Source organism: Amborella trichopoda, chromosome 7, assembly GCF_054954075.1.
Source record: "Amborella trichopoda isolate Santa Cruz 75 chromosome 7, AtrichopodaSantaCruz75HAP2 v2.0, whole genome shotgun sequence".
NCBI classification, from domain to species: domain Eukaryota; kingdom Viridiplantae; phylum Streptophyta; class Magnoliopsida; order Amborellales; family Amborellaceae; genus Amborella; species Amborella trichopoda.
In genome coordinates, this window is record NC_142342.1 from 33,955,691 (window position 1) to 33,981,704 (window position 26,014).

The following is a 26,014-nucleotide window of genomic DNA, read 5'->3' on the forward strand; positions in this document are numbered from 1 at the left end:
AGAAAAATAAAAATAAAATATTATGAGGCGTCATGTCTAAATTGAACGGTTAGTGATTCGATCTAAATTGAACGACTGGATGGAGGGGGAAGTATATGTATTTCATCTAGGCAGCAAAGAAAATTTTATAGCTAGAGGTGAAACTAAATTTTTAGGCTGTTACAAAGTTTTCGGTGCTAATGAAATATCATCGTTTGACCATATATAGAGGTACGCCTCACTTTGGTTTTTTAGAGCCTCAACCGTATACAAGCCGGACCCTTTTTTACGAGGGATTATTTTGGCACCTTTTTTTGAGCCGGTGCGCTTTACACGACGTCCATCTTTGAGATGGACGTTGAAGGATCAGCGGGCTAGTAGAAAACTTTTCCTTTATTATTTGAAAAGATTCTAATTGATCCAGTTTCCTGAATTTTGCCCCCAACGTCTCCCGTTCCCGCCACTAGACCACTAACCCTAACGTCTCTTTTTCCCTCCATTAAACCGCAATGCCTCTCTCTCTCTCTCCTCCATTTGGGTATCTCTCTCTCTCTCTCTCTCTCTCTCTCTCTCTCTCTCTCTCTCTCTCTATTCTGCTGCATTAGGACTGCGACTATAAGTCTCTTTCTCTTAGGCTCTCTATTCTGCTGCATTAGGACTGCGACTATAAGTCTCTCTCTTAGGATGCAACAGGAGACCACCCAAAAACCAGAAAACACACACTCTCTCTCTGGCCTCTGCAGAAGGGGCGGCCCCAAAACGCCGAAGTCCATCTTCCTCTCTCTTCCCAAAATCGTGTCCCTCTCTTTGTGATACCAACAGGTATGTTCTTCCAAGGAGTTTTTCAGTTTTTCCTCATGGGATGAGCATTATACTAGAAATTGGGGTTTTTCCTGTTAAATTGATTTTTCTTTTAATATTTCGATCTTCTTAGTTTAGTGTTTCAGGTCTCATTTACTGTTTTATTTTCTCTTTTTTGTGAATTATTCACAATCAGAATGAAGTTAGATTCATTATTAACCAGAAATTGGCTCTTATGTTCAAAACCAGTATTTAGTGCTTTGAAATAGCCATTTAGTGAGTTGCAGGCAGTGTCCTGAAATTGAATCAGACCTGAATTACTTGGGCATGTCCGAGTAACTCGAGTATAGCCCTGAGATTTCAATAACCACCGAACATTGACCACAGTTTCTTCTTGCACATTACTTGCCATATTTTGTGAAATTTGGATACCATCTTCAATATTGTTCCAGTTGACTTCTCCAAATGCGAAAGTTGGATTTCTAGTTTGAACATTCTAAAGTTGGTATAATTATTTTTTTGTTAACTGAGATCTGCTACTTTCGAAACCAGCATTCAGGTCTAAATCTCCATAAGTGTCTTGATTTCTTTTTAAGTGAAAGAATTCCTAAAAATTTCAGAAATCTGAAATTATTTTGTAGAAAAACAACAAATCATTTCATAATCGCAACTCTTTTTTTGTGCCAATGCCAACCACGTGTCCTCTATAGCTACTCATGTATCCTAGAAATCCATTTTTTTTCTTTTATCGGCTGAGCTACTAATTGAGGTCTCTAAAACATGCTCATAACCAATCCAGTAATGATCTGCGAATGTATATTAAACCAATTTCAGAGGATTGTTGCAACAGTTATGTTTCCATTGCTTTACAAATCTAAAGATTATGTGAAAATGTCACAGAAATTTCAGGTTATCCAAACACATGCATCGACTGCCTTAGGAAAAACAGGGTGTAGCCACTTGAAATTCTTTTTTGAAGCATTTCCAGATGCAGTCTGTTGAACTCAAATCCTTGCATACAATTTATAGTTGATTTGAAATAGCCACTTGAAAGCCTTTTATTGGAAATAGCCATATTAATATACAAAATGTGTATTACATGGGTGTACGGCAAAACTAGCCTAGTAACTCGGCCGAGTCGTGCTACACTGGTTGCAGGTCTTATTTACTATTTTATCTTCTCATTTTGTGAATTATTGCAATTTGAATGCAATGAGATTCATTATTAACCAGAAATTTGGAAAATTTCTGGAAAATTGGGTCTATACTCTATAAAATATTAAATTGGCAAATTGTGAAAACATGGAAATTTTCACTGAATTTGACCGGAAATGTGGTGAATAGTTTAGATACCCTGTTCTATTCAAATCCTCCATTTCCTAAATTGGTTTGTTTTTTGTTGCCATCATTCCAGGTTCATTACTGGTTCTTTACTTGATTGTTACTGATGACTCATCGAAACAAAGAGATAACAAGGATCTCTGACAAGAATAAGAGACATGTCTCTTTCTCTAAAAGGAAAGGGGGCCTATTTAAGAAAGCTGGCAAACTCGCATCACTGACGGGCGCTGAAGTGGGTATAATGATAATTTCTGAGGGAGGCAGGTTGTTCACCTATGGAAGCCCCTCAATAGATGATATTATAACCAAGTACCTGCAGGGGCCCCAATTACTGAATGAGTCTCACAGGAAACACTTGCAATGCTTAAGCACCCTACACTCTAAAATCCAAAGCCAGTTTGAAGATGCGACAGAGCTATTTAATGATCTCCAGACTTTAAAAGAGAAGTGGGTAAAACTGGACATGCATTCTAAGGATATATTTGAAATGGAAATACAAGAGTTGAAAGAATATGTTTCCTTCCTCCAAGTGTTGCGAGAGAAGGCATTCATGCTTCCAGAAAATGGTGACAATAATGTTAATTTGGACTGTGTGGAGTCTAGTTGTCAAACTTTGTATCAAGAGAATTCACATGAAGACTTGACGAGCACATCGAGTTTGCCAAAACATCTGATTCATCAACAAAGAGTCAAGGACATGAATATTCATTTGTGTAGTGGAGAATTTGGGCCAAAACATTTATATCCAGAATATGAGAATGTCGAGATGGGATGCTCATTTGGTTTATCTGAGGTCAGTGATCTGGATCATCATGGAAGCATAAATGCCATGAATGTTTGTTTCAGTAATGGAGAGTGTGGGCCTCTATTTTTGTGTCCACAAGATGAGGGCATAGAAATCAGCAGCTCATTGGATTTGTCTGAGACTTGTGACTGGAATCATCTAGGAAGTATCAAATATATGAATTCTTTTTTGTGTAATGGAGAGTTTAGGCCAAAAAACTTATATCCACAAGATGAGAACTTCGAGATGGGCTGTTCATTTGGTTTATCTGAGATCAGTGATCTGAATCATCATGGAAGCATAAATGGCATGAATGTTTGTTTCAGTAATGGAGAGTATGAGCCTCCATTTATGTGTTCAGAAGATGAGGGTATAGGAATGAGCAACTCATTGGGCTTGTCTGGGATAGTAGCTGGAATCATCTAGGAGCAACAAGGATATGAATTCGTATTTGTGTATTGGGAGGTTTGGATCTCAAATTTGTATGAACAATTTGAGAATGTTTTAATGTCTAATAACCAATATTCATGCTTTGTTTTCTTATTCAGAATGGAGACAGATTCTGCTCTGCAATGTTGGGCTTGATATGATTCAATGTGGCACAGTGTGCTCGTTCCACAATGTGGTGAAATTTTGTGTACTTTCGTAGGATGGTGGTTTATCTGAAAAGTGGAGTAGTGGTACAGGACATGTACTGAATATTTATTTACAGGACATGCGCTGAATTTTTATTTATTTATTTTTTTGACATGTTAATGGTGGGAACATCCCAATTTTGTATACTCATTTCCAATAAAGATAAATTCAGGTTTTGTTTACATTTTCTTTATTCAAAAAATATCCTATTTGTCAAGTACCTCAATATGAATCCTCTCTCATGAGATTGTGTTTTATTCTGCATTAGGGTTTTCTCATGCCATCTTAGTGAATATCAAAATGTTTCAAGCATTGTTAAAGTAAATCAGATTTATAGATTGGTCTAAGATCGGAATGTCGAAAGGATGCGTGTCATTGCATATGTTGTAAATGAGATCAACATACATAACAATGTGCCTATGGTCAGTAACTATATTCAATGATTAAGAGCAACCTCCGGATATTGTAGTTCTCATTTAATGAATTTGAAGTTGAGGTGATCAGACTTTGTTTCCACTTCAACAGAAATCTTGACTTGTGAATATATCATCAGAGGACCTCAAATTCACTTTGTTTTTCATGAATCTTTAATTCAATGAAAATACAACTGGTTCAACAGACCCTTTGATATCAATTTTATATAAATTTCCTGAACTGCTGCTCATGTTTTTTATATGAATTTAGATTGTGCCAAAATTAGATCAGTAAGTGAATCTATTTGTGTCTCAACCAGATTTCTAAGATCTGTACCAAGCATTAAGAGCAGATTGTTATTTTCATATCGAACCAGTGATTCATATGAACTGATCTATGTCCAATAATTGTAGAGATTCAGATCACTTTTTATCTGAAGATTTGTTGTAGAAAGTTATATATGATCTGAATGCCTTTTATCTGTCTCTAAAATACTATCTCTAGTACCTTTCTCGTGTCCTACTTTCCTAATGGTATATTGGTCCTCTGCAGATGTAGGATATCGAAAGTCAGGTTGATAAGGGATGAGGCTTGGGCACCAATTTTAAATTGTACACAATAATCTGAAGCTTGTAATGCTAAATGCTCAGTTTTTTTACAAAATCCAAAACTTTACTTGAGAACTCGCTGTCATTATGAAGAACTATAATCCATGAAGCACAAACAAAGACATTTGCAGCTTCAGGATCTTGAGTCAGAAACAAAGAAAATTCAGGGCCTACCCTGATTGCAGAACACTAAACCTGAGAGTTATGTTTGTTGAGGTAATGAACAATGGCATTTTGGACTGATCATCCCACCGTAATGGGTAGCACAAGTTTTGGGTGCCAAAGACCATCCACTGATGCCTTTCTTTATTTGTGACTAAAATACTTGGGTATCTACAACTCATATGAACTTGTGGTTGTTATTTTGTTTATAAAGAAAATTAGTTTATGCTAGTATTTGGGTTTCAATCAGCTCATTTCACACACACTACTGTCTAATGTCAAAAATGGAAGGCCGGGGAGGTGCTAGCAAACTTTTTGACGCTAGCATAGTATAGAATTTGGAAGTAAGTGGGATTGTTTAAGATTGCAACCTTATGGAAACCACGCCCGTTCGGAAATCTAAGTCTCGAATTAAGATGTGTCCGTTTTTGCCAAGAGACCGATTTGCAGTTGAGAATGGCCCGGGGCTTTAGCGGTAGTAATGCTGAGTCTCATGGTGAGATCCTGACTCCATTCTCACCAAAAAGGTAGGACCCAAAATCCCCACTTGCTTACCCAAAAAAAGTCGGTTTGTAGCTTCAAGTATAGAACGACTAATTTTGTTCTGCTTCCCAATTGCGCCCCTTGTCCTTTTATAGTCTGAAGTCACACTCTGCTCCAAATGGCTTGTGTCGACCACAGTGTACAAATGCTTTCCTCAGGGATTTTTATGCCTTGAAATTTTTAAATGATATTTTACTCAAATTTTAAAAATTTCATAAAGAAAAAAAAGAAGGAAAAATTACATGCATATTATATATAAATATGGTAACTAGAGACGCTTATATTTTCATCGAAATATTATGCGCAAGTTCACCAATCCAATATTTAAAACATCCGAACGATGCCTCTTCTTTTTTTTAAACATTGGACGCCCTTTATTTCCTAATTTGCCCAAAAGTTTGATGATAAGAACTTCATACTAACAAATTCCCACATCCTTTTTAAATTTTGTTAGAGGTGTTGGTTGTCCAGTACAACCTTTGATATAAGCTGTTTGGTATTTGAAATATCGAACTTATACCTCTCCATGTTAAACATCAATTTAATATTGAACTAATCAGTTTTCTTATCGATCCAAGGTTTTTCGACATTGTTGTGTATATATCGTCTGAAGCAAGCCGAAGCCTTGAAGTTTTTGAACCATTTTAGACCAATTCACACCGAGACTTGATGTTTTTGGACCAATTCACAACGTTGGAGCCGTCGAACCGCACACCAAGCACCAAGCCCAAAGATCAGAGGCACTCACGAGCATTCGAATCTAAGTATGTTTCTATTTTTTAATTTTTTTTTTTCCTTTCTTAAATCTTTGAATCCCTAATCCTAAAATCCCGTGACAAGATTCCATAGGCTTCACAGTTTTATAAAAATTCTCAAAAACCCCAAGCCCTAAAAGGTTGGTAAAGATTTTTCTAAATTTTGCAAACCAATCTTCATGGAAATTGTGAACAATCAAGACACTAGATGCAATTCTCAATTTAAGCGAAAATCCTTGAGAATTCATGCTCCTCTATTGAATCATGCTCTTTGAATATTCAATTTTTGTGGGTTTTAAATTATTAGAAATTGAAATTTACATTCAATTGATGAGGACTAAAAGTTATAGAGTGATTTCTTATGAGAAATTTTTTATGAAGGGTACAATTGTTGTCATGAAAACCACCAAATAGTATCAAGATTTGGGTTTTACTTATGGTGAAAGATTTGGGTTTATTATCAAGATTTATAACAAATTAAATTGCTTCCAAAGATTTTTTATTATTTTTATTTCTTTTGGCTGCGTACCTACATTAGATCTCCTGTGATGGTGCTGATTTTTCGCTTCATTTATAACATTGCATATATATATATATATATATATATAAGAGAGAAATTTCTATACTTTGCCTTAATTTATAACATTGTATATATATAATTTTAAAGGAAAGGTTTCTATACTTTGCCTCCAGCATAGAAAATCTATGCTTCCCCTACCATCCAGCCATCCAATTTTGATCAACAGAACCACTCACTGTTTGATCTTAGATGCGACGTTTCAAAGTATTTTATTTTTAGTTTTTTTTTATACAAATTGTATGAATATAAAATTTGGTACATGCTAACTTCTCATTGGAGCATACCTATAAAAAAATATTAAAAATAATTTTTTGATAAAATATAATAACTAAAATACCTCTTGAAACTTTTAGAGGTATTTTGATCATTTTATTTTATTGAAAATATTTTTTATATATTTTTCCCTAGTGCAAGTTTAATAGAGGATTAGACGTGCAAAATTTGGTGTCAAAATAGTTTATAGGAAAAAAAATTTAAAAATAAAATAATGTAGAGATGTGACATTGTGATTCGAACAATCTTAACCCTCCATTCAAAATGGAAAGTTGAACAAGGGGAAGTACATAAGTTTTGAGAAGCATAGAAAGCTTGTCCTAACTTTAATTGTACGTCTGAATTCAATTATTAATTTCTTGTCACATAATATTGAACATTGTGTTCCTTATTTAAAATGCAGAACAGCTGGGAGTCTTTTTGCCATTCGGTTGTGAACTCTATAGGTCTAATTACAAAAATGCCAATGATTGTTCTGCCTTTGATGCCAAATAAGAGCAATTCAGGTATTTTAAAAAAATTATTCCAGACATATATGAAATGAGAAAAGAAAAAATCTGACCACTTTAATGATATTGTAAAAGGTTTCATCCCTGTTAATGATATTTCCCTATTTTTATTTCCCTGTATGGCACAAAATCTGCACAGTAACGACCGGCCCTCTTGGGTCTATAGCGCAATCTATCTCTTGGCTTTTCTTAGTGCTTTTTATTGTTACTACCAGCAAGCCAGGATTGAAAAAGCATTTAGATGTAAAAAAAATTAAGAGTACCATACACGAAGCTAAGCATGGTTGGTATGTACAATAAGGGGAGAAGAAAACAAAAATAGACAAACCCAAAAGTCCATACAATAAATGATCCCATGCAGAAGGAAATAATGTCATTGTCCCTCCAATTCTCCCCTATGAAGTATCTTATTGATACCTAATAAACAGAAGAACAGCAGACCTGCAAAAAGTATCAAAATAATACAATTGAGTTTTGATCATATGCCATGACACAATAGAAAAAGTGTCAAAATAGCATCATCACAAAAAGAAGAAGTGTCAAAACAATAGAACTCTGTGAATATCATACAACGAACAAATAGAAAAAAACCTTCACTTACAAACTTTAAACTTTAGAGCAAATCATACTCAAACCCGAAGAACCGAAGAGAAATGTTTCCCTGGTTTTATTTCAAAAATCAGGTGACAAGAAAAGAAAAGCTCCCTGAAATTGGTGCAGTCTTCAATAGAAAATTCTTCGGTCCTGTTCCGCTTGAGAAAAACAGGGACGTTTTGCTGTTTATGCAACATCCAGTCATAGTTCTTCTCTTCTTTCAAATACTATCATTTTCTTTTTTTTTTTCTTTTTTTCTGTTTCTTTAAAGCAAATGACAATGGCACGAGCTGTTTGATACATCTAATCCTATGACCTAAATCTCCACTGTCATGTTGCTACCCCAGAACTATGATCACTTGGGTATCCTACACTGTCCTAGCATCCCTCAACTAGTGAATGTTAGCAATGGACAGTTGGGATGTGATAGTCCTCACCTGTAATTGTTTGATGGACTTCGAGTCAAGGGGTAACACACCCCAACTGTCCTTTTGTTGCAATGGATGATACAGGGTGTGTTAGGAGACTAAACGCAAATGATAGCATAAAATACTTGTCCTATAAACCACAAAAGTGAAAGCAAAGGGTATTAAAGGCACATAATAAGAGGAGGCATGTTACAGCATTTATAATGAAGCTTCACATTTCTCCAGTCCCTAGAGGCTGCCGAGAAGCATCACCAGAAGCCCAAGCTTTGTAGTCTTTCTCAAGCTGAAAAGATCATCAAATAATTGGATGGAATAAATATTAAATCCAGGCAATAAACAGGTAAAAAGTACTAAAAAAAACCACGTCAATATCCACCCATAAGCATTGTTGTAAAGGGAAATGAGCCGACATTTTCTTTTAAAATGCCAATGGTCATGTGGTAGACTTTCATAAACTACATTAACATCGATATGTGGATGAGGATTGTTGGCTGCCACTTTTTCCTGATGTGGAGCTCTCAATTGAAACTCACCGAAATTTTCACCAGACACTGAAATTCAATGAACATACATCATTTCTTTTCCTTTATCTGAGAAGATCTTCACCTCTCTCAAATGTTCACATCCCTCTCTCACAATCTCCTCTCTCTAAAACCTCTCTCTGTCTAAAAATCCATTAGGTAATATAGAGAGAGAAGGTCTAGAGTATTGTCAGTTTTGAGAGGGGATAGCAGGGTTAGCTCTACTTTTTCTTCTTGTCCTGGTTGATGTTCTGATATGGAAGGTTCAGGGTCCTTTTGGGGTTCATCTGGTTCCATATCTGGTAAAATTGGTGGTGGTTCAGGAGGTTCTAGTTGGGAATTATGTGTAAGCCATGGGGTGGAGCCAGGGGCAGAAACTGCAGACATAAGGAGTTGCAAAAGAATGAAAAGAGAGACAATTGTAAAATTGGGGAATTCAGTGAAAGCAAGAGAGGGAGAGGTGTAGAATTTGATGTGATTTGCATAAATTTCAGGTTTATAGGGTCGCTCGAAGATGTCAGAGGATAGGGTTAAAGAGACATCCACCAGAATAACAGACTCTCTGTGGATTGCACTCTCATTCTAGGTTATAGTCTCTCTCTAAGGAATTAATTAGGACAGGTTTGCAGTCTCTTTCCCCCAAGCCGCCCCCCCTCCTCCCTCTCTCTCGGTTGCAGCCTCTCTTTCTGTGTAGGGTCCAGTCTCTGTAAGGAATTATGACCCATCAGGCGACAGCTAGGTCATGTCTTGAGCACTCTCCTCTTTCCCAAACCAAATTTAACCTATCACCTGAACCATAGTAAAGCACCGAGGCATCTATGCTCAAGGCCGGTTGATGGATCTGCGTCTTTCTAGCATGGCCACAAGCTTGTCGTTTTTTGGCCCCTTTTCTCTTTGCCCAAACCTTGATTCATTTATCTGCAGAACCTGTGTATGAAGTGCGAGAGAAAAGAGGCAAGGAGCGGAGAGATATAAGAGAGTGGGGATTTGAGGTGAGAGAGAAATTGCAACTCATGAGGAACTTTTTGCAGATAAAAAAAGAAAGGTCATGACATCTTTTAATTTAGTTTGTGGTTCTGGGGTAATTTTGTGGGTGAAGTTCCGTTTAAATGGGCCATCAATATAGACCATCTTAAAAACAATTTTGTTTTTGTTTTTGAAAAATAACTGGCCTGCAAAACTCCCCCAAACCACAAGTGTTGGCTATTCAAGTCTCTTCTTTTCTTTTTTTTTGGTAATTAAAAAAAGTGAGTATGTCAATGGGGATTTGGTCCCCTACTTTTTGGTGAGAATGGAGTCAAAGACCTCCTCATAAGGCTCAGCAATACTACCACCAAGGCCCCAGGCCATTCAGTGGGGATTTGGGCCCCTACCCTTTGGTGAGAATGGAGTCCGAGACCTCACCATGGGGCTTAGCAATACTATCGCCAAGGACCCAGGCAAGTCTCTTCACAAGTGAATAGTTTTATTTTATTTTTTTATATTTTTCTATGACAGAAAAAGAGGAGACCAGATGGGCTCACTGAGAGCTGCCAATTTCTGGGGCCCAACTTTTAAATTGGTTATTGGTTATTAGTTTTGACCATAAGAAGAACAGGCTTTTCATGTGGGTCACTCGAAGTCTGCAAGCTCTGGACATTGACTTGCAAAGTGTTTACAGGTTTCTATCAACTTCCTTCTAGGTATAATTTTGATGAAATACTACTGAAACTCCATTCACTGTTTTTGTTACTTGATGATCAAAATAATGTTCAAAATAACAAACATTACACATTCATGTCGTATCCATAGAGGCACCACATGTCCAAACATAATAGACGAATATGAGAAGGCTGGATGCCAAGGTCATTAGTATTCCACACCAAGATACTTTTTAGAGGTGTTTTGATTCTTTGTTATATGAAATCATGAATGATAATGTTTTTGCACTGGAATATCTTGTTCTCACTCAAGTAGCAGAGATCTTGCTTGGGTTTTAATAACAATTCAAAAGGAGTTCCAAAATGAAGTCATAGGAAGACTCAAGAAAGGGGTACCATATGTCCCACTAGTTTTATCATTTACTCAAAAGAAACAAGTCCCATTAGTATTCTTAAGTAGGTCATATATTTTGACAGGTGCACAAAGTTACAGCTTGGGCAACAACATTCTGTGCCACTGCTTGTGCTTTTATAATCTAATGAGCATAGTCCTTAACTACTTCTGATATAGTCATGGTACTTCATGCAATTCAAATTTAATGTTAGTAGCATAAACATAGTTGCAAAGTTACAAAACTATAATGTGCTCATTTGGAATTCATGAAGCATTTAGAACTTACATTGTAAAGCAAGAAACTTCAACATCATATTGAGAAAGGCAACTATAATATAGGCCAATTTTTTGTCCAGTGCCAAATATTTTAACAATATACCTTTCTCTGTATTTGGCCATTTTGCACAGAACTTCTCATTAAACAATGAAATTGCAATTCATGGTTTTGGAATTAGTTTTAAGTACACTGCAACTATTAATATTTCCTGCAACTATTAATATTTCCAAAACGAAATAATACAATAAATGAAAAAATGTTGATCATACAAACCTTAAAAAACAAAGAAAAAGAAATAAAAGAAAGGAAAGTAATGAAGTGATTAATAACATATAGTTTCAGAACGACCATGAAACCCTCAAAGGTAAAAAGATGTGTTGGTGAGTACAGATGAACAGACTACAGAACAGTGTATTCATAATGTAAATGTATATTAACACTGCCCTCAAAGCATAACATCAACAGAGATGAGCAAAAAGCTGTTATGTCTCATGTTAACAAATTGTTAAGCAAAGATGAAACATGTTCCATTAGCATTATATAAATACTGATAACAAAACCGACTAGCCTGTTTCTAAAATGGCACTACATCTTAATTTGCATTATCCTGCCATAAGACACAATGATAGAAGCAAGCTTAATCTATATAATCTGGTTTCTATAATGACAGTTCGACTTTAACATGCTTCACTTTGTCATAAAACACAATATTTGAGCACAATTTTCAATTTGGAGTTTCCAAAACATCATCCGATTATTCTCTTTACTGGTGAAGAGCTGTGCTATTTTTTTGCCAAGCAGTGAAGAGATGCGAAAGGGCCAGAAACTTAATTTGGATGTAATGATGATATTTCCCTTAATCAAGATGATGACCATGCTGCGGTACCAGATTCAACATTTGTCCTATGTTAATTTTGAGTTATAGACTAATCATCCTCTCATTTAAGGGAGGCTTGGGTACCATCCTTAAGCCACACAGGTGAGAGTCAACATGCAAACATTTGTAGCTTCCTGGAGCTCCTTTTCTGTAAGAATGCCTTAGGTTTGGTAAAAGTAGGAATAGTTTCTTCTTTGGATTAGGTTTGAAGTCCTGTACTCGTAGATCTATGACTGGTTTTATGTATCTTTCTTGGAATATCAATTATATCGAGAAGGACAATAAACAAGAGAATGTCTTCAAAGCTAGCAGAAAAGAGGAGATATATGCTGTCTCACATATATAAATTTACTAAAAGAGAAAACTCCTCTCATATGCAAAGATAATGTTTAGCTTACATGCTCCTCCCAGTGACCTGGGGTTCACTTGGCTTCTCCAAGATTTTTCTATTCTAGCAACATGTGTGCCAAACTGGGGTTCAATTGTCATTTCACTAGGAAGAAGATACAGTAGGTGGTATAAATTTCCTCAGAATATAACAGCATCACATATATCCCCATGGATGCTTTGGCCATTTTGATCCCATTTGTTCAATTAACCAGAGTTGAATTCCTCATGTACTATAAATTAAATCTACTTTTCATCATCAAATGAGCCGCAATCCCAATCCCGCCACCCTCAAATTGTAATATGTAATTGCTGCAAAAAGTGTAGCATTCTAAAAGACACAAAAAGAGTATTGGCTAAGAGGAACAAGTGCTAGAGAAAAAGGAATAATATGGCTGAAAGCATAATGAAACTAAAGTACAATTGCCACACAAAAGGAGAACATGAATTGCTGACAATATTTTCTAGGTGTGCCCACAATTTATTTGGCACCGAGCACTCAGACACGAATGCATTATAGAGATGGATGAGGGGAGCATACATAGAACTCTGCATTTTACAGTATCCAGGATATGGATACAGAAGGGATTATCCTAATCAAAGACATTTAAAGTTATTCACATAATATTCTAGGTATATCATATGAGAAAATATAAGATGAGACCATTTACTTTTGATACAAGGAGGTCACACTTATTCTTAGCCATCAAATGTGTGTGATATTGATTATGCACAATGCTCAATAAAAAATTTCTAGAACTTTGTGCATTGTTCTTAGTGTCCAAATTTTAAATCTAGTGACTATAAATTATTGTGACCTCCTTGTACTAAACATAGATGGTCTCATAATATACATTCCCATATCATATTACATGGCTATATAGACATAAGTTCTACATATGCTGCTTCATGGTTTACTTATATTGTTTGTTTATAGCGGTATCATTTTAAACTTGCAAGTACCCTAGGAGTATCAGGTGCTGCACTTGATGTCATAATGTAGATCAGTGTTTAGAAACATGGCTGGGGATTCGTACTCGGCCCCTAACCAAGATGAGTTACTAAGGTGCAATGAACGAAAATCCGGCCGCCTTGCCACCTAGGCAGCCTGGCCGACAAACTGCCAAGGCTATCTGAACAGACATGCCTAAGGCGAGCGCCTAACCAGTCTGGGCACCCAAAAAAAAATCAAAACAAACTCAAATCCATCCAAAAGGAACTAAGCCCTTCTCCCTCTCTATCTCTCTCTCTCTCTTTCTTGGGTCCATGTGCGCTCTCTACATATGAGAAGAAGAAGAAGATGGACTCCAAGTGTTCGATGTGCAGCCTCTCTCTCTCTCTCTCACACACATGCACACACACACAAAGATACACATGGACCCATACACTCCCTCTTTATATGTAAGAAGAAAACAAGAAGAAGATGACCTCCAAGTGTTCGATGTGAGCTCTCTCTCTCTCTCTCTCTCTCTCTCTCAATCTCTACGTATCCTCCAAGTGTTCAAGACCTCTCTCTCACAAATACAGATTCATAAAAAAAGATAAAAAGAGTCTCTCACAAATACAGATTCATAAAAAAAGATAAAAAGAGGATGATCTTTAAGAATTTCATGCGAGACCTCACACACACACATACGTGTGCATGCTCATGCACGCACACACACACACGACACACATTCACAACACACACACACAAAACTACATATGGCCCGCACCCCAACAATCCCTTCCCTTAGGGCCGGCTTTGTGTCTGGACATCGCCGCCTAGCCAGCCGCCTTGTTGCCTAGGCGGCCCAAAACCTTGACCGCCTAGGCGGCCGCATCCACATTTTTTTAACCTTTCTTAGGTGACTCATCTCAGACTCAGCCATGTCACGCCTGAGCAAAGGCAAGGCCCAAAAATCCACCAAAAAATAGGGGAAAATGATAAAAATACCTTAAAAAAGAAAAAAGGAAAGTAAAATCCTAAAATTCACATAAAATGCTAAAAATAAAAGCGTACACATCATGAAATGTTAAAAAGGTCGATGTTATTCACCTGAAAAACAATAAATTCATAAAAAATATGGGGAAAAAAAGGAAGAAAATAGCAAACTAGAAAAATAAAAAGAAATAGAAAAGTAAGAACTAATTATAAATCAATTATAATTAATCTTGTAAAAAACTCAAATATGAATTTAAATTCACAAATGAATTTTTTTTGAGAAATAAATTAAAAAATGAAATTTACCGAAACGTTTAAGCCGATCTCCCGATCTTCATGCTCAATACGTATCGATGACTCCGATCCTTATGAGTTTATACGGCTCATATCAAAATCCCCGAACCTTCAGTTTTGAGTTCAATCTAGGGAGCTCTTGACAATTTGGACACAGTAAATCCGAATCTTAAATCTATCAAAAATCTAAGATTTTTGTGTTTTTTGTGGAAAAAGAAGCATAGGCTTGGATCAAAAACCTAAAAATAGGCATGGGTTCAATGGTCTTCAAGAATCAACCCAAATTTGTGAAGAAAACACGAATCTTTCAAATTAAGTCAAGCCCTTACTTTATATCTCAAAAAACTCTAAAATCTGATTGTTTTTCTCTCGAATCCAATGTTTCTAATGCATAGATCAAGCAAACCTCTAGCTAAGGCTCGAATTTTGGCAACAATGGGGGACTCTAGGGCTCAAAATCAGAAAATGAAAAAGGATGGCGGAATTTTGTCCTCCTATTTTATATTTAATAGCGTACAGTACTCAGGCTACCTCCTTGCCCGAGTACTACACCAACTTGCTTGAGTAGTAGAGTCAGCCCAAGTCTATACAATTTAGGGTGCGTTTGTACATACTCGCCCAAGTACTATACAAGGTAACCAGGGTGCTTGTCTGACTCACTCGAGGCCGATTTGACTCAGGCTAATTCTCGAACACTTGTGTATCAAACCATCAAACAAATATCTAATTGTTTTAGTCAGAGGCTGCCCAAGCGTCCTTGTTTACTTGAATGACTTATTATGGCAAAGTTCCTATTCCTCACTAATGTCCAAAAGCAAGGCATTTAAATTACCAAAAGATTGCCCATTTTGTGTTTCAGATTTAGAATCAAATATGTTGACTGCTATTTTGTATAGTGAATAAGGAAATCCAAAGACTGCCAGCCTGACCGAACCTGGAAATAGACCCTGCCCCAGACCTGTTAAGATCGGACCATGTCTGGGTCCATTGGGCCTGAACGGGTTCTGGCCCTAGTCAACCCAACCCAGACCCGACCAGCTTGCAAGCCTAATTATGTTGGTTACACTTAATTCTCAATTCAACTGCTCAAGAAATTTTGAGGTTATTTTATCAAATTGTAACAAAAGATCTCCCAAAAATGATCAGCAAGTTGTAGGAAAAAACAAGTAATAGAAACTAGATGGAACATTCCTCAGAAGCTAACTAAACCATGATATCAAGCAGAGCCACCATATGACCACATCAATTTGAATAAAGATGAATCTTCCTCAAGTCTAACTAAACCATGACATCAAGCAGATTGCTTGGTAATCACCACCATATGACCACATAAAATGGAATAAAGATGAATCTTCCTCAAGTCATCATATCTGTATGTATAGTCATCACGACAGGCCGAGACCAATGCCTTGACTAGTCGAGTCTAAAGCAAAAATCTAGTTTGGTCAAAAACAGGTGAAGATTAGTTTTTGATGAGTTTTAGCCAATCTAGCCATCCGATTTTGGCTAGTTTGATCAATTGAACAAATTTAAGAAAGTTTTCCTGATATATTTTATAGTTCAAACTTCTATTCATATTTTTCTTTTACTTTTTTAAAACCTAATCCAAGAAGTTCGACCAGGAGTTGAACCGGTTTTGATTGAACTAGACGCTTTGCCAGTTCGGCAGCTAGTCTGGTCCTCATAACTATGCTCAAATGTATCTTTCTGTAACTACTCGTGCAATTCCATTCAGTTATACACACGAAATTGCGTGGGTCAATGAGGAAGTTGAGGCCCATTCACTTATCCATGGTATTCACCAAGGTCTAAAAAATTGGTGGCACTATCCAGAATTAGGCGATCTGAATTGGGAATCATCAAGACCGCTCCGGATCCGCATAAAAACGGGAACGGTTCGAGTTTTTTCGATAAAAAAAGTGGTTTTAAAAAAAATCACCATTTCATACGAATTTAAGGTGAGTTTCACGGCCTGAACAGTGAAAATAACACGTGATTTCCATTTTTTCTTGTATAATTGATCCAAGGCAGGCTTTGCAGAGCATTATTGGTGACTATAATGCATCTAAACATTATAAAACACAGGATTGAATCACGGTTTTTAAAAACACTTCAGTGTTCAAAACATATCTGCCATTTGATTAATTTCAGGCGAAATAGATAGTTTTTGTGATCAAAATCAAAGGGGTTTTGAAGTTTAAAGTATTATTCAGAGGATTGTAGTTCTATTTTTTCTGATTAAACAATTATTTTGCTCGATTTTTGAAGAAATCGAGCTCTGACAATGTTTCTGAAATTATAGTGTTGATTTCAGCAAAATTATATCAATGGCTTTTTGAAGCTCATGATGTTCTTCATATTATTGTGTGAGTTATTTATGTTATTAACAAAGTTTTGTTCATCAATTTTTTAAGAAAGTGTGACTGATTCACGCGTACCAGAAGAACCCTAAATTTAAGAAAATTTCCACCATTTGATTAATTTTAGGAGAAATAGATAGTTTTTGTAATCAAATCATAGGGGTTTTGAAATTTACAATGTTATTCAGAAGATTGTAGCTCTATTTTTTCTGATTAAACACTTATTTTGCTTATTTTTGAAGAAATCGAGCTCGAACAACGTTTTCTGAAATTGTTGATCTGTCGAATTGTTAATTTCAGCTAAAATTGGGCACCATTTTGGATGATATCAGATGGTTTTTGAAGCTCATGATGTTCTTCAGATTATTGTGAGTTAGTTATATTATTAACAAAGTTTTGTTTATCGATTTTGAAGAAATCGTGACTGATTCACGCAAACCTGAAGAACCCTAAATTTCAAATTGAAAATTTCAATCAATATAAGTTGATTCAAATAGATTTGAGGTATTTATTAGGATCCTCATTATTTCAATTTGTATATCCATTAGTATCATGATTTATCATTTGGTTTTTTTTTATATGAATTTTTGTTGAAAATTCTCTATGGTTGTGACTCAAGTTCGCGTTCATCTGCCATTTGTGTAATTATAGACCCAATTTTGATCGATTTTCTGTAAATTTTTAGGCGTTTTGAAGCAACTGATTTTTTTATTTCTACTTTCTTGTAATTATAATCAATGATTCAATTTTATGTCAGGAATGTATATTATCATGTAATAAAAACTTGTATTTTTTAATTTTATCATCAATTTTTTTAATGCAATAGAATGTATGTTCTTGAATCTAGATACATAATTAAATTTTTCTTGATACATCAAATGTATGTATGTTCTTGTTTCTCTCAGTATAAAATAGATTTTTTTTCTATTTTCTTGTAATTATAATCACTGATCCAATTCTATGTCATGAATGTATAATTATCATGCAATAAAAACTTGTAATTTTTAACTTTATCGTCAATTTTTTTTGTTGTACTAGAATGTATGTTCTTGAATCTAGATACATAATTAAAATTTTCTTGATACATCAAATATATGTATGTTCTTGTTTCTCTCAGTATAAGAATAGATTTTTTTCTATTTTCTTGTAACTATAATGAATGATCCAATTCTATGTCATGAATACATAAATATCATGCAATAAAAACTTGTATTTTTTAATTTTATTATCGTCAGTTTTTTTTTATTGACTAAAATGTATGTTCTTGAATCTAGATACATAATTAAAATTCCTTGATACAAAAAATGTATGCATGTTCTTGTTCCTTTCGATATAAGAATAGATTATTTTATATTTTAACAGTGGTTTAAAAAAAGAATCGGAGCCCCGGATCGGTGAATCGGCGATCCGGATTGGAATCGGCCGAATCAGTCAGATTCAACCTTAAAACAAATCCAAAAAAATTATTAAAATCATTATAAATGTTGTTTTTTAAGAATCCAATAAGAAATGGGGCACTCCATTAAGAACTTTCATTTTTTTGCATCAACATGCCAATATTGAGATGTTTTTTCCCTGCATGAACTATTGTTAACCATTACATTTACATCACACGAAAGGAGAAGCATAGAATTATCATGGATGAACTATATCATCATAATGGACTACAATAAAGCATACAATTCATAAAATAGGACTTAATAATAAAATAAAAGACGACGTCATTCTCCATCTTGATCACGTTGATACCATTGATTGAATTCGTGTGACATTTCATTGACTCGATCTAGGAAAGAATCATCCAAATTAGTGGGCATATGACTATACCCAAATCTTTGAGTATTAGTATTTTGTTGCGCTCCTAATCCAAAATCCTCGAAGCTTATCCATCCTTCATGCACACCTACACTGTCGTACTCGTCCTACCCTCTTGCTGCTGGGACTCGGTATGTGAATAATTTGGTTGGGATAGGTTGGCCTCAAAATCATCACTCTCATTTTCCCTTATACCCTCTTCCCACTCTCCCTCATTAGATGCAATACCACCAACATCTACGACGAATTGTGGATATGTTGGCGAGCTCTTCCTCTTTCATGAGGCTCAACACCTTCTTAAAGATGGTCATCACCGATAGCCTCAAAGAACGCTCTCTTGTGCAACATTGGCTCCTATTCCTCTACAACCCATTGTTTTGCTGTGTCTGTGATAAATATTGGGTCCAAGTCTATCGGTCCCTAGTCTTCAAGCTTCTTTCTTATTTGTCGCTTTCAGAGGTTTAAGCTGTAATGAACGTAGACAAGTTTATGAAGCCTCTCCGAAGCGAGTCGATTCCTTCTAGCAGTGTGCAACAATTGAAACGTACTCCAGTTTCGCTCACACCTATTAACAGAACAAGTCTGGGAGAGCACCTTGATTGTTATCCTCCTTAGGTGAGGTGCATCACTACCAAATATCTCCCACCATTCAACTGGATTAAAATGTAAAAAGCATTGTAAGGGCAAGAACAATTCATAAGATTAAAGATATGAAAGAACAAAATATTAGTTAAAGGTTAACCTAGAACCATTTTAGTTTGATAATTTTTAGCAAGTCTAGTTCCGAAGAATCCTACAGTATCCTTATACATAGAAAGCTAAAAACAAAATATTGCGTTTTAGTGCTTATATTATTCCTCACAAATATAACAACTCAATGAAGTTCTTACCCAAATATTAAATATTACCTCATGTATTGCCGCTACCGTGTTTCGATGGCTTCTGTCCAGCCTGACAATAATGTATCTGACCCCTTCCATAATCTTGTGGGGATGTTTAGGTGTCAAATAAAAAAAATTGGGTTGAAGTAGTAACCTAAAAAATACATAGATAGAGAAAGGTCATTTAAATTTTCTTAAAAAAATATTTTAGAATTAAACATTCTAAGGATATAAACATATATGTACCTGCATAATGAATTGGACGGTCAAATTTGGGGTTCCACCTTCTTTCTGTAATCTCGATCCCTTTACTAGCAAAACTACACTTCTCCCCAATAGCTGATTTGACCCTCTCGATACCTTCGTAAAGAATGCCCATGGTAGCTTTTTTATCAGCATCCACCATTCTTAACATTGTGACCAAAGGGGCAATGGCCTCTATGACATTGGAACACCGAGACCAAAACCTCCTATCTGTGACTATGCCCTCCACTTTTAGCTCATTACTGGACTTCGAGAGACTGTCATTTGACCACTTTTTGCTGGTAAACAATCTCTTCAATGCAGCATGGGATTCTTGAATGGAGTCCACAACCAAGTAATCTGTCACAAAGCAGGTTATGGCTGGCCTGATTATCTCTTTTTTTCTGAGATTGTTCTCTGAATAAAAATAAGATTTTAGAGTGGTTATATATTAATCTTGACACGAACCTCGCTGCCTCTAGAGTCTCCTTCACAATTTTGATCTCGCCTATCTCCTCTAACATAAGATCGATGTTGTGTGCAGCACACGGAATCCATACTAGATGCTTCCTCTTATCCATCAACTTGTTATCTGCAAAAACACAAGCACCTGCATTGTATGTAATAAACTGGACCACATGCTTATCTCGAACTGGACCACATGCTTATCTCCCACCCCCTCCACTATCTGGTCATATAATCGTACCAAGAAGTTTGCATCCCTCTTTTTCCTTGAAAAGTCATTGCTAGACAGAAAGGTTGTACCATTTGGGGAATAGGCCAAGAAGCTAATATAATCCTTATTGCTAACTTTATTCAACCAATCATCACTCATGAGAGTAATGCCTGTTCTTGGTCAACCCTGTTTATATTCTTCAATCCACTTTCTAACTTCCTCCACCTCTTCTTCCAAGATCGGCCCACTGAGCTCATATGCAGTCAAGGGCTTTACCCTGGGACCGGCTCTCTGGATTGTGTTGACCATGTGCGGGAAATATGAGCTATTGGTTGCATTAAAGGGGACCCCTTTATCGTAGAACCATTTACCAACATATCTGCCCAATATGTTCCTTGTACCCTTCACCATGCCTTTGAGGGACATCTATTGTGACTTGAGCTTTGAGAGAAATGGGTTTATACGACCATGATCTGCAATATTGGTGCTCCTAGATAAGTCAGGAACAATTTCTTCAACGTCTGGTGCCTCTGGATACATATTGCCACCAACCCCTCCATACATATTCAAGTTGAGCCCGTCATACATGCTCAAGCTGGCCCCGCCATGCATGCTCGAGCTATGCTCACCAAAAATGATCACCAAAATTTAGTTAATCACACAAATAACACCAATAATCGTCTAAATAACAATGTTATCCTCAAAACCCCTCTGAAATCATTCAAAATGATGAAAATTTCAGTTTGGTAGATTTTTTAATTCTTTTTTCTAAAAAACACAGCCACAACTCCATTTCTTCAAAAAATCGAGCAATAAAAATTGGTAAATCCCATAAATTACACCCAAAATCATATGAAGAACAGTATTAACTTCAAAAACCCTCTGAAATAATTCATAATGGTGCTTTTATTCGTCTAAAATTTATAGTTTGGCTGGAAGAATATAAAAAAAAAAAAAAAAAAAAAAAAAGCCCCAACTGTTCTTGAGAAAACCGTGACTCAATAAAAAATCAACCTCAAATCGAACAAAAAAGATAAAATGGGATACAATTTTGATCAATAACATTATACAGAACCAAAACCCTATGATATGAAGAAAATATTTGCTAAAAATAGATTGGAATCGATTAAATGGTGGAAAAAAAGAAGCTCTTAATGTTTTTCTGAATCCGTGACTTCAAACCCAAATTTGACTTGTAATCGACCAAAATAAGCGAAAATGGTGTATAATTTCTGCTCAATAACAGTATCATGAGTATAATAACAGTATCATGAGTAAGAACCTTCTGATTTGATAAAAAACAGTGCCCTATTTTGTTTACAAAACAAATAATTTGTGATCTAAATTCGAGTTTTCAATTCAAATATAATGGTTAATAAGGCTGAAAAGTGATAGCTAAAGCCTGAAAGATTCGATCCAAAGCCTGCAAGATCCAATAATTGATCAAAAAAATCCAAATTTTGATGATTTTTCATGCTTTACACTGTTCACCGAGTCTTGAACAGTGACTTAGGTGGTTCACTGTAGCGAATCGCCGGTTCTTCTCTAGAACCGAGCAACTCCATGTATTTTGTTGGAATCGACACGAGATGACCGACTCCCGTGTCGACTCGGGTGAGTCTGTAGCAACTCGCCCTTTTGTCAAACACTGCTTACAAATATACTTCTTCACCTACCTTGCTTCTCCCTACCTTTCCTCCCCTTCTCCCCCCTGTACCATTCTCCCCCCTCTACCCTACCCCTCTCAACGTTTCCCCACCTCCTCTTCTTCCCTCTGGGGATCAGGGCACACTCTCCTTGCCCCTAGTGTCCTCTCCGCCCTCTCCCCTACCCTCTCCTCCTCTGTTGCGGCCTGATCCTCCCCTTGCTCCCTCCTGCTCTATCTTTCCCTCTCCTCCCCACCCTTCCTCCTCCTCTCAACCTCTTCCTACCCTTCCCTTTGACCTCTACCCCTCCTATTCTCCGCCTCCCTTCCTCTGGAGCTGGCCTCGGGCTCGCCTGAGACCCTGGCACGCCCATCTCTCCCCCCTTTGCGAGTGACAACTACGAGGGGGTCAACGGGGATGGGCACGACCGCGATTTAAAAAGAATGAAGAAACTTTTTCGCATTATGGGCTTTCAGCATGATGGCCCTGAAGGACCTGCCCACTGGTTCTTCCTCGTAGACACTAAGAGTCAACAAAAGGTGAGCATTAAAGGACAAAGGGAGCTCTTTAACCTCTTCTCATCTATCTCTTATGGTGGCCCCTCTACTGTAGGTTTCCCCGTCACTATCTCCTCCCCACCTTTGAGGCGGTCTCCTAGATTAGCCTCTATCTCATCTCCTTCTCCATCACCATGAAGCTTCTCACCTGGAACATTAGAGGCTTGAGACACCCCTCCAAAAGGGAGATCGTCGACCTAGCCTTGAAATACCGTCCCACTATTATTGCCCTCACTGAAACCAAGCTACCCGAGCCTTCTCTTCACCTCATCCGTCAAGTATGGGGTAGGAGGCCATGTCAGTGGGCCATCCTACCAGCCGAAGGGGCTTCAAGAGGAATATGAGTGATCTGGGACCCCACAGATCACCTCCTACAATCCTCACATATAGGGAATTTTTCTGTTACTACCCTCCTGTCTCGCATCTCAGATGGCTTAGAATGGAAATTCTTGATCATTTATGGCCCCTGCTCTTCATCCCTGCGGTCTCGTCTCTGGACTGAACTGAACTTTGTGGCTTCCCTTCGCCACCCAATCTGGTGCTTGGGTGGAGACTTCAATATTACCTATTGGTGTCATGAGAGACTCCTACTCTCACATCTCTCATGGAATGACGGAAGTCTCGGACTTCATTTTTAGGAATCATCTCCTAGATATCCCTCCTCAAGGAAGCCGCTTCACCTAGTCCAATCACTCCCCCCAACCTACTCTCTCAAAACTCGACAGGTTCCTCCTAGCTCTGAATTGGGAGGAACGTTTACGCCATGGCCTTGCATAAACCCATTTCTGACCACTGTCCCATTCTTCTTTGCACCCAAGCCCTTAATAGAGGTCCAAAACCTTTCAGATTCGAACTAGCCTGGCTTGAAGAAAAATCCCTACCATCCTTGTTTCCCACCTGGTGGAACTCCTTCTCTAGCCAGGTTACGGAAAGAGCAGGTTTCAAACTCCAATCTAAGATTCAACTTCTCAAAGCATCCCTTAAAACTTGGAGTCGGTCCATCCCTGGGAACTACTCTCAAGTCAAGTCCGCTCTTCTAAAGTCCATCCAAGAACTGGACTGCCTTGAGGAGTCCAGTCCTCTGACTACCATTGAAGCATACTTAAGAACCCAAACCAAACTCGATTGTTTCTCTACCCTTAAAAAAGAAGAGCTCTACTAGTTCCAGAGATCTAGAGTCAATTGGCTCAAAGCAGGGGACCATAATACTCGTTTTTTCCATAGGATAGCAAATTATCGCCGGAGAGACAATTCTATCTCGACTATCAATTCAATAATAGCAATCTGATTCAGCTGGGAGAAATCGAGTTGGCTATTCTATCTTTTTTCGAGGCCCTTATGCTGCTCCGCGTGGTCCAAGACCTTCATGGCTAACCTCGACTTCCATATTTTGTCGGAAGAACAGGCTCAATGGCCGAAGCGTCCCTTCCTAGAAGAGGAAATTTTGAAAGCTTTAGATGACCTTGCCAAAGATAAAGCTCCAGGCCGAGATGGGTTTCCCATTGCCCCCTTCAAAATCTTTTGGGAAACCTTTTGCCCTAACTTTATAAAGCCATTAATGGCACTTTTATTGCCTTGGTCCCCAAGGTAAAAAGGGAAGAGGAACTAAAGGACTGTCGTCCTATCAGTTTGCTCAACTCCTCCAATAAAATCCTGGCTAAGGTGCTGGTCTCAAGATTACAACAGGTCCTTCCCTCAACTATCTCATCTTCACAGTCGGCCTTCATTAAAGATAGGCAGATCCTAGACGGTGTGCTAACTGCCCATGAGTGTATCCACTCAAGGCATTTGGCAAAAAAGCCAGGCCTCATCTTTAAGATCGACTTGAAGAAAACGTACAGCCACTTTAATTGGTCCGTTTTGGATGAGACAATGGAAGGATGGGTTTACGAGATCATTGAAGAAAGTGGATGAGAGGTTGCTACTCTCATCCACCTTTTCGATACTCATCAACGGAACCCCAAAAGGATTCTTCCCTTCGTCAAGGGGATTACGCCAAGGGAATCCCCTCTCCCCTCTCCCCTTTCCTCTTCGCTATCTCAGCCGAAGTCCTTAGTTGTTCCTTGTCCCGTGTTTACCAGGCTGGTCTCCTCACAGGTTTTAAAACTTCTCACCATGGGCCTATTGTGTCACATCTGCAATACACAGACGACACTTTGGTACTTCTTGATGCATCTCCCCAAGAAGTGGATAACTTGAGGCTCTATCTGAAATGTTTCCAAGTGGCCACAAGCTTCAAGGACAATATGGAAACATAAAAAATGATGGGTATAGCTGTTGCCAATGCCCAAATCAGAGAGCTCATTCCAAATTGGGAGTGCAAAGTTGAGGACCTCCCAACAATCTATTTGGGTCTACCCCTGGGGCTGGAAAAACCGAAAAAGAGACATTGGTCCCATGTGGTGGACAAGGTTGATAGAAGTTTGGCTGCGTGGAAAGGGAGATACCTCTCTCAAGCGGGAAGAATAACTCTAATCGAAGCAACCTTGGCCAATGCACCTGTGTACCTTATGTCGTGTTTTCAAATACCAACTTCAATGGCTAATCGGCTTGACCAATCATGAGGAACTTTCTCTGGTCAGGGCAGGCCGAGAAAACAAAATTCCATTTAATTTCTTAGAATATGGTCTGCTTACCCAAACAACAAGGGGGGTTGGGGATCACGCTCTTAAGAAAACACAATTTGGCCCTCTTAGGGAAATGGTGGTGGCGTCAGGCCACTCAAACAGACTCTCTCTGGGCTCAGGTACTATGGAGTAAATACAAGATTCCTGAATACACTTGGGTGTCAGACAGGAGACCTTGGACCAATGCATCAAGAGCATGGAAATCTTTCACCTCCTCTCTCGCGTTGTTCAAAAAATACATCAGGCTTCATCCAAGAGAAGGAACAAGAGTGCACTTCTGGTCAGATCTCTGACTTAGACACGCACCATTAAGGGACCTCTTTCCATCCCTTTACTCAATCGTAGCGAACAGAGATGCCACAATAGAGGATGAAATGGTGCCGGAGGGAGGTCGAAGAGTGTGGAACCCCTCATTCAAAAGAAACCTCTCTGCGGAGGAAACAAACTACTCTCTCCTTGTCGACATTATTGCATCGTTCTTTCATCCC

General features: G+C 37.6%; 2 protein-coding genes and 2 long non-coding RNA genes across 5 annotated transcripts in view; 2 read left to right on the plus strand and 2 right to left on the minus strand.

The window, feature by feature from the left end:
* Positions 1-415: 415 nt before the first annotated feature.
* LOC110007148 (uncharacterized) lies at positions 416-3,723 on the plus strand. The gene is made up of 2 exons (XM_020666468.2): positions 416-801; positions 2,195-3,723. The coding sequence occupies exon 2, from the start codon at positions 2,228-2,230 to the stop codon at positions 3,329-3,331; it is 1,104 nt and encodes a 367-aa protein (XP_020522127.1). The 5' UTR covers positions 416-801; positions 2,195-2,227; the 3' UTR covers positions 3,332-3,723.
* A 2,218-nt stretch (positions 3,724-5,941) lies between these two features.
* LOC148781361 (uncharacterized) lies at positions 5,942-7,497 on the plus strand. Its single transcript, XR_016059379.1, has 2 exons — positions 5,942-6,032; positions 7,280-7,497. It is a non-coding gene; the product is annotated as an uncharacterized LOC148781361 (long non-coding RNA).
* A 113-nt stretch (positions 7,498-7,610) lies between these two features.
* The window catches only part of LOC18432933 (RAP release 2, galactose-binding-like domain protein, putative (DUF1997)), a 37,646-nt gene continuing 19,242 nt past the window's right edge, over positions 7,611-26,014 (minus strand). The window contains exons 6-7 of one of the 2 annotated variants that reach the window (XM_006843032.4): positions 8,601-8,690; positions 7,611-7,826 (exon numbers count right to left, since the gene is read on the minus strand). In XM_006843032.4, the coding sequence (XP_006843095.2) occupies positions 8,619-8,690 (72 nt within the window). In that variant the 3' untranslated portion in view covers positions 7,611-7,826; positions 8,601-8,618. Of the gene's footprint in view, positions 7,827-8,600; positions 8,691-8,757; positions 9,856-26,014 lie in introns of those variants that run through there. The other variant, XM_020666448.2, reaches the window with a different exon arrangement.
* LOC110007143 (uncharacterized) lies at positions 18,706-20,126 on the minus strand. The gene is made up of 3 exons (XR_002280707.2): positions 20,024-20,126; positions 19,805-19,931; positions 18,706-19,549 (listed from the first exon to the last, which is right to left on the minus strand). It is a non-coding gene; the product is annotated as an uncharacterized LOC110007143 (long non-coding RNA).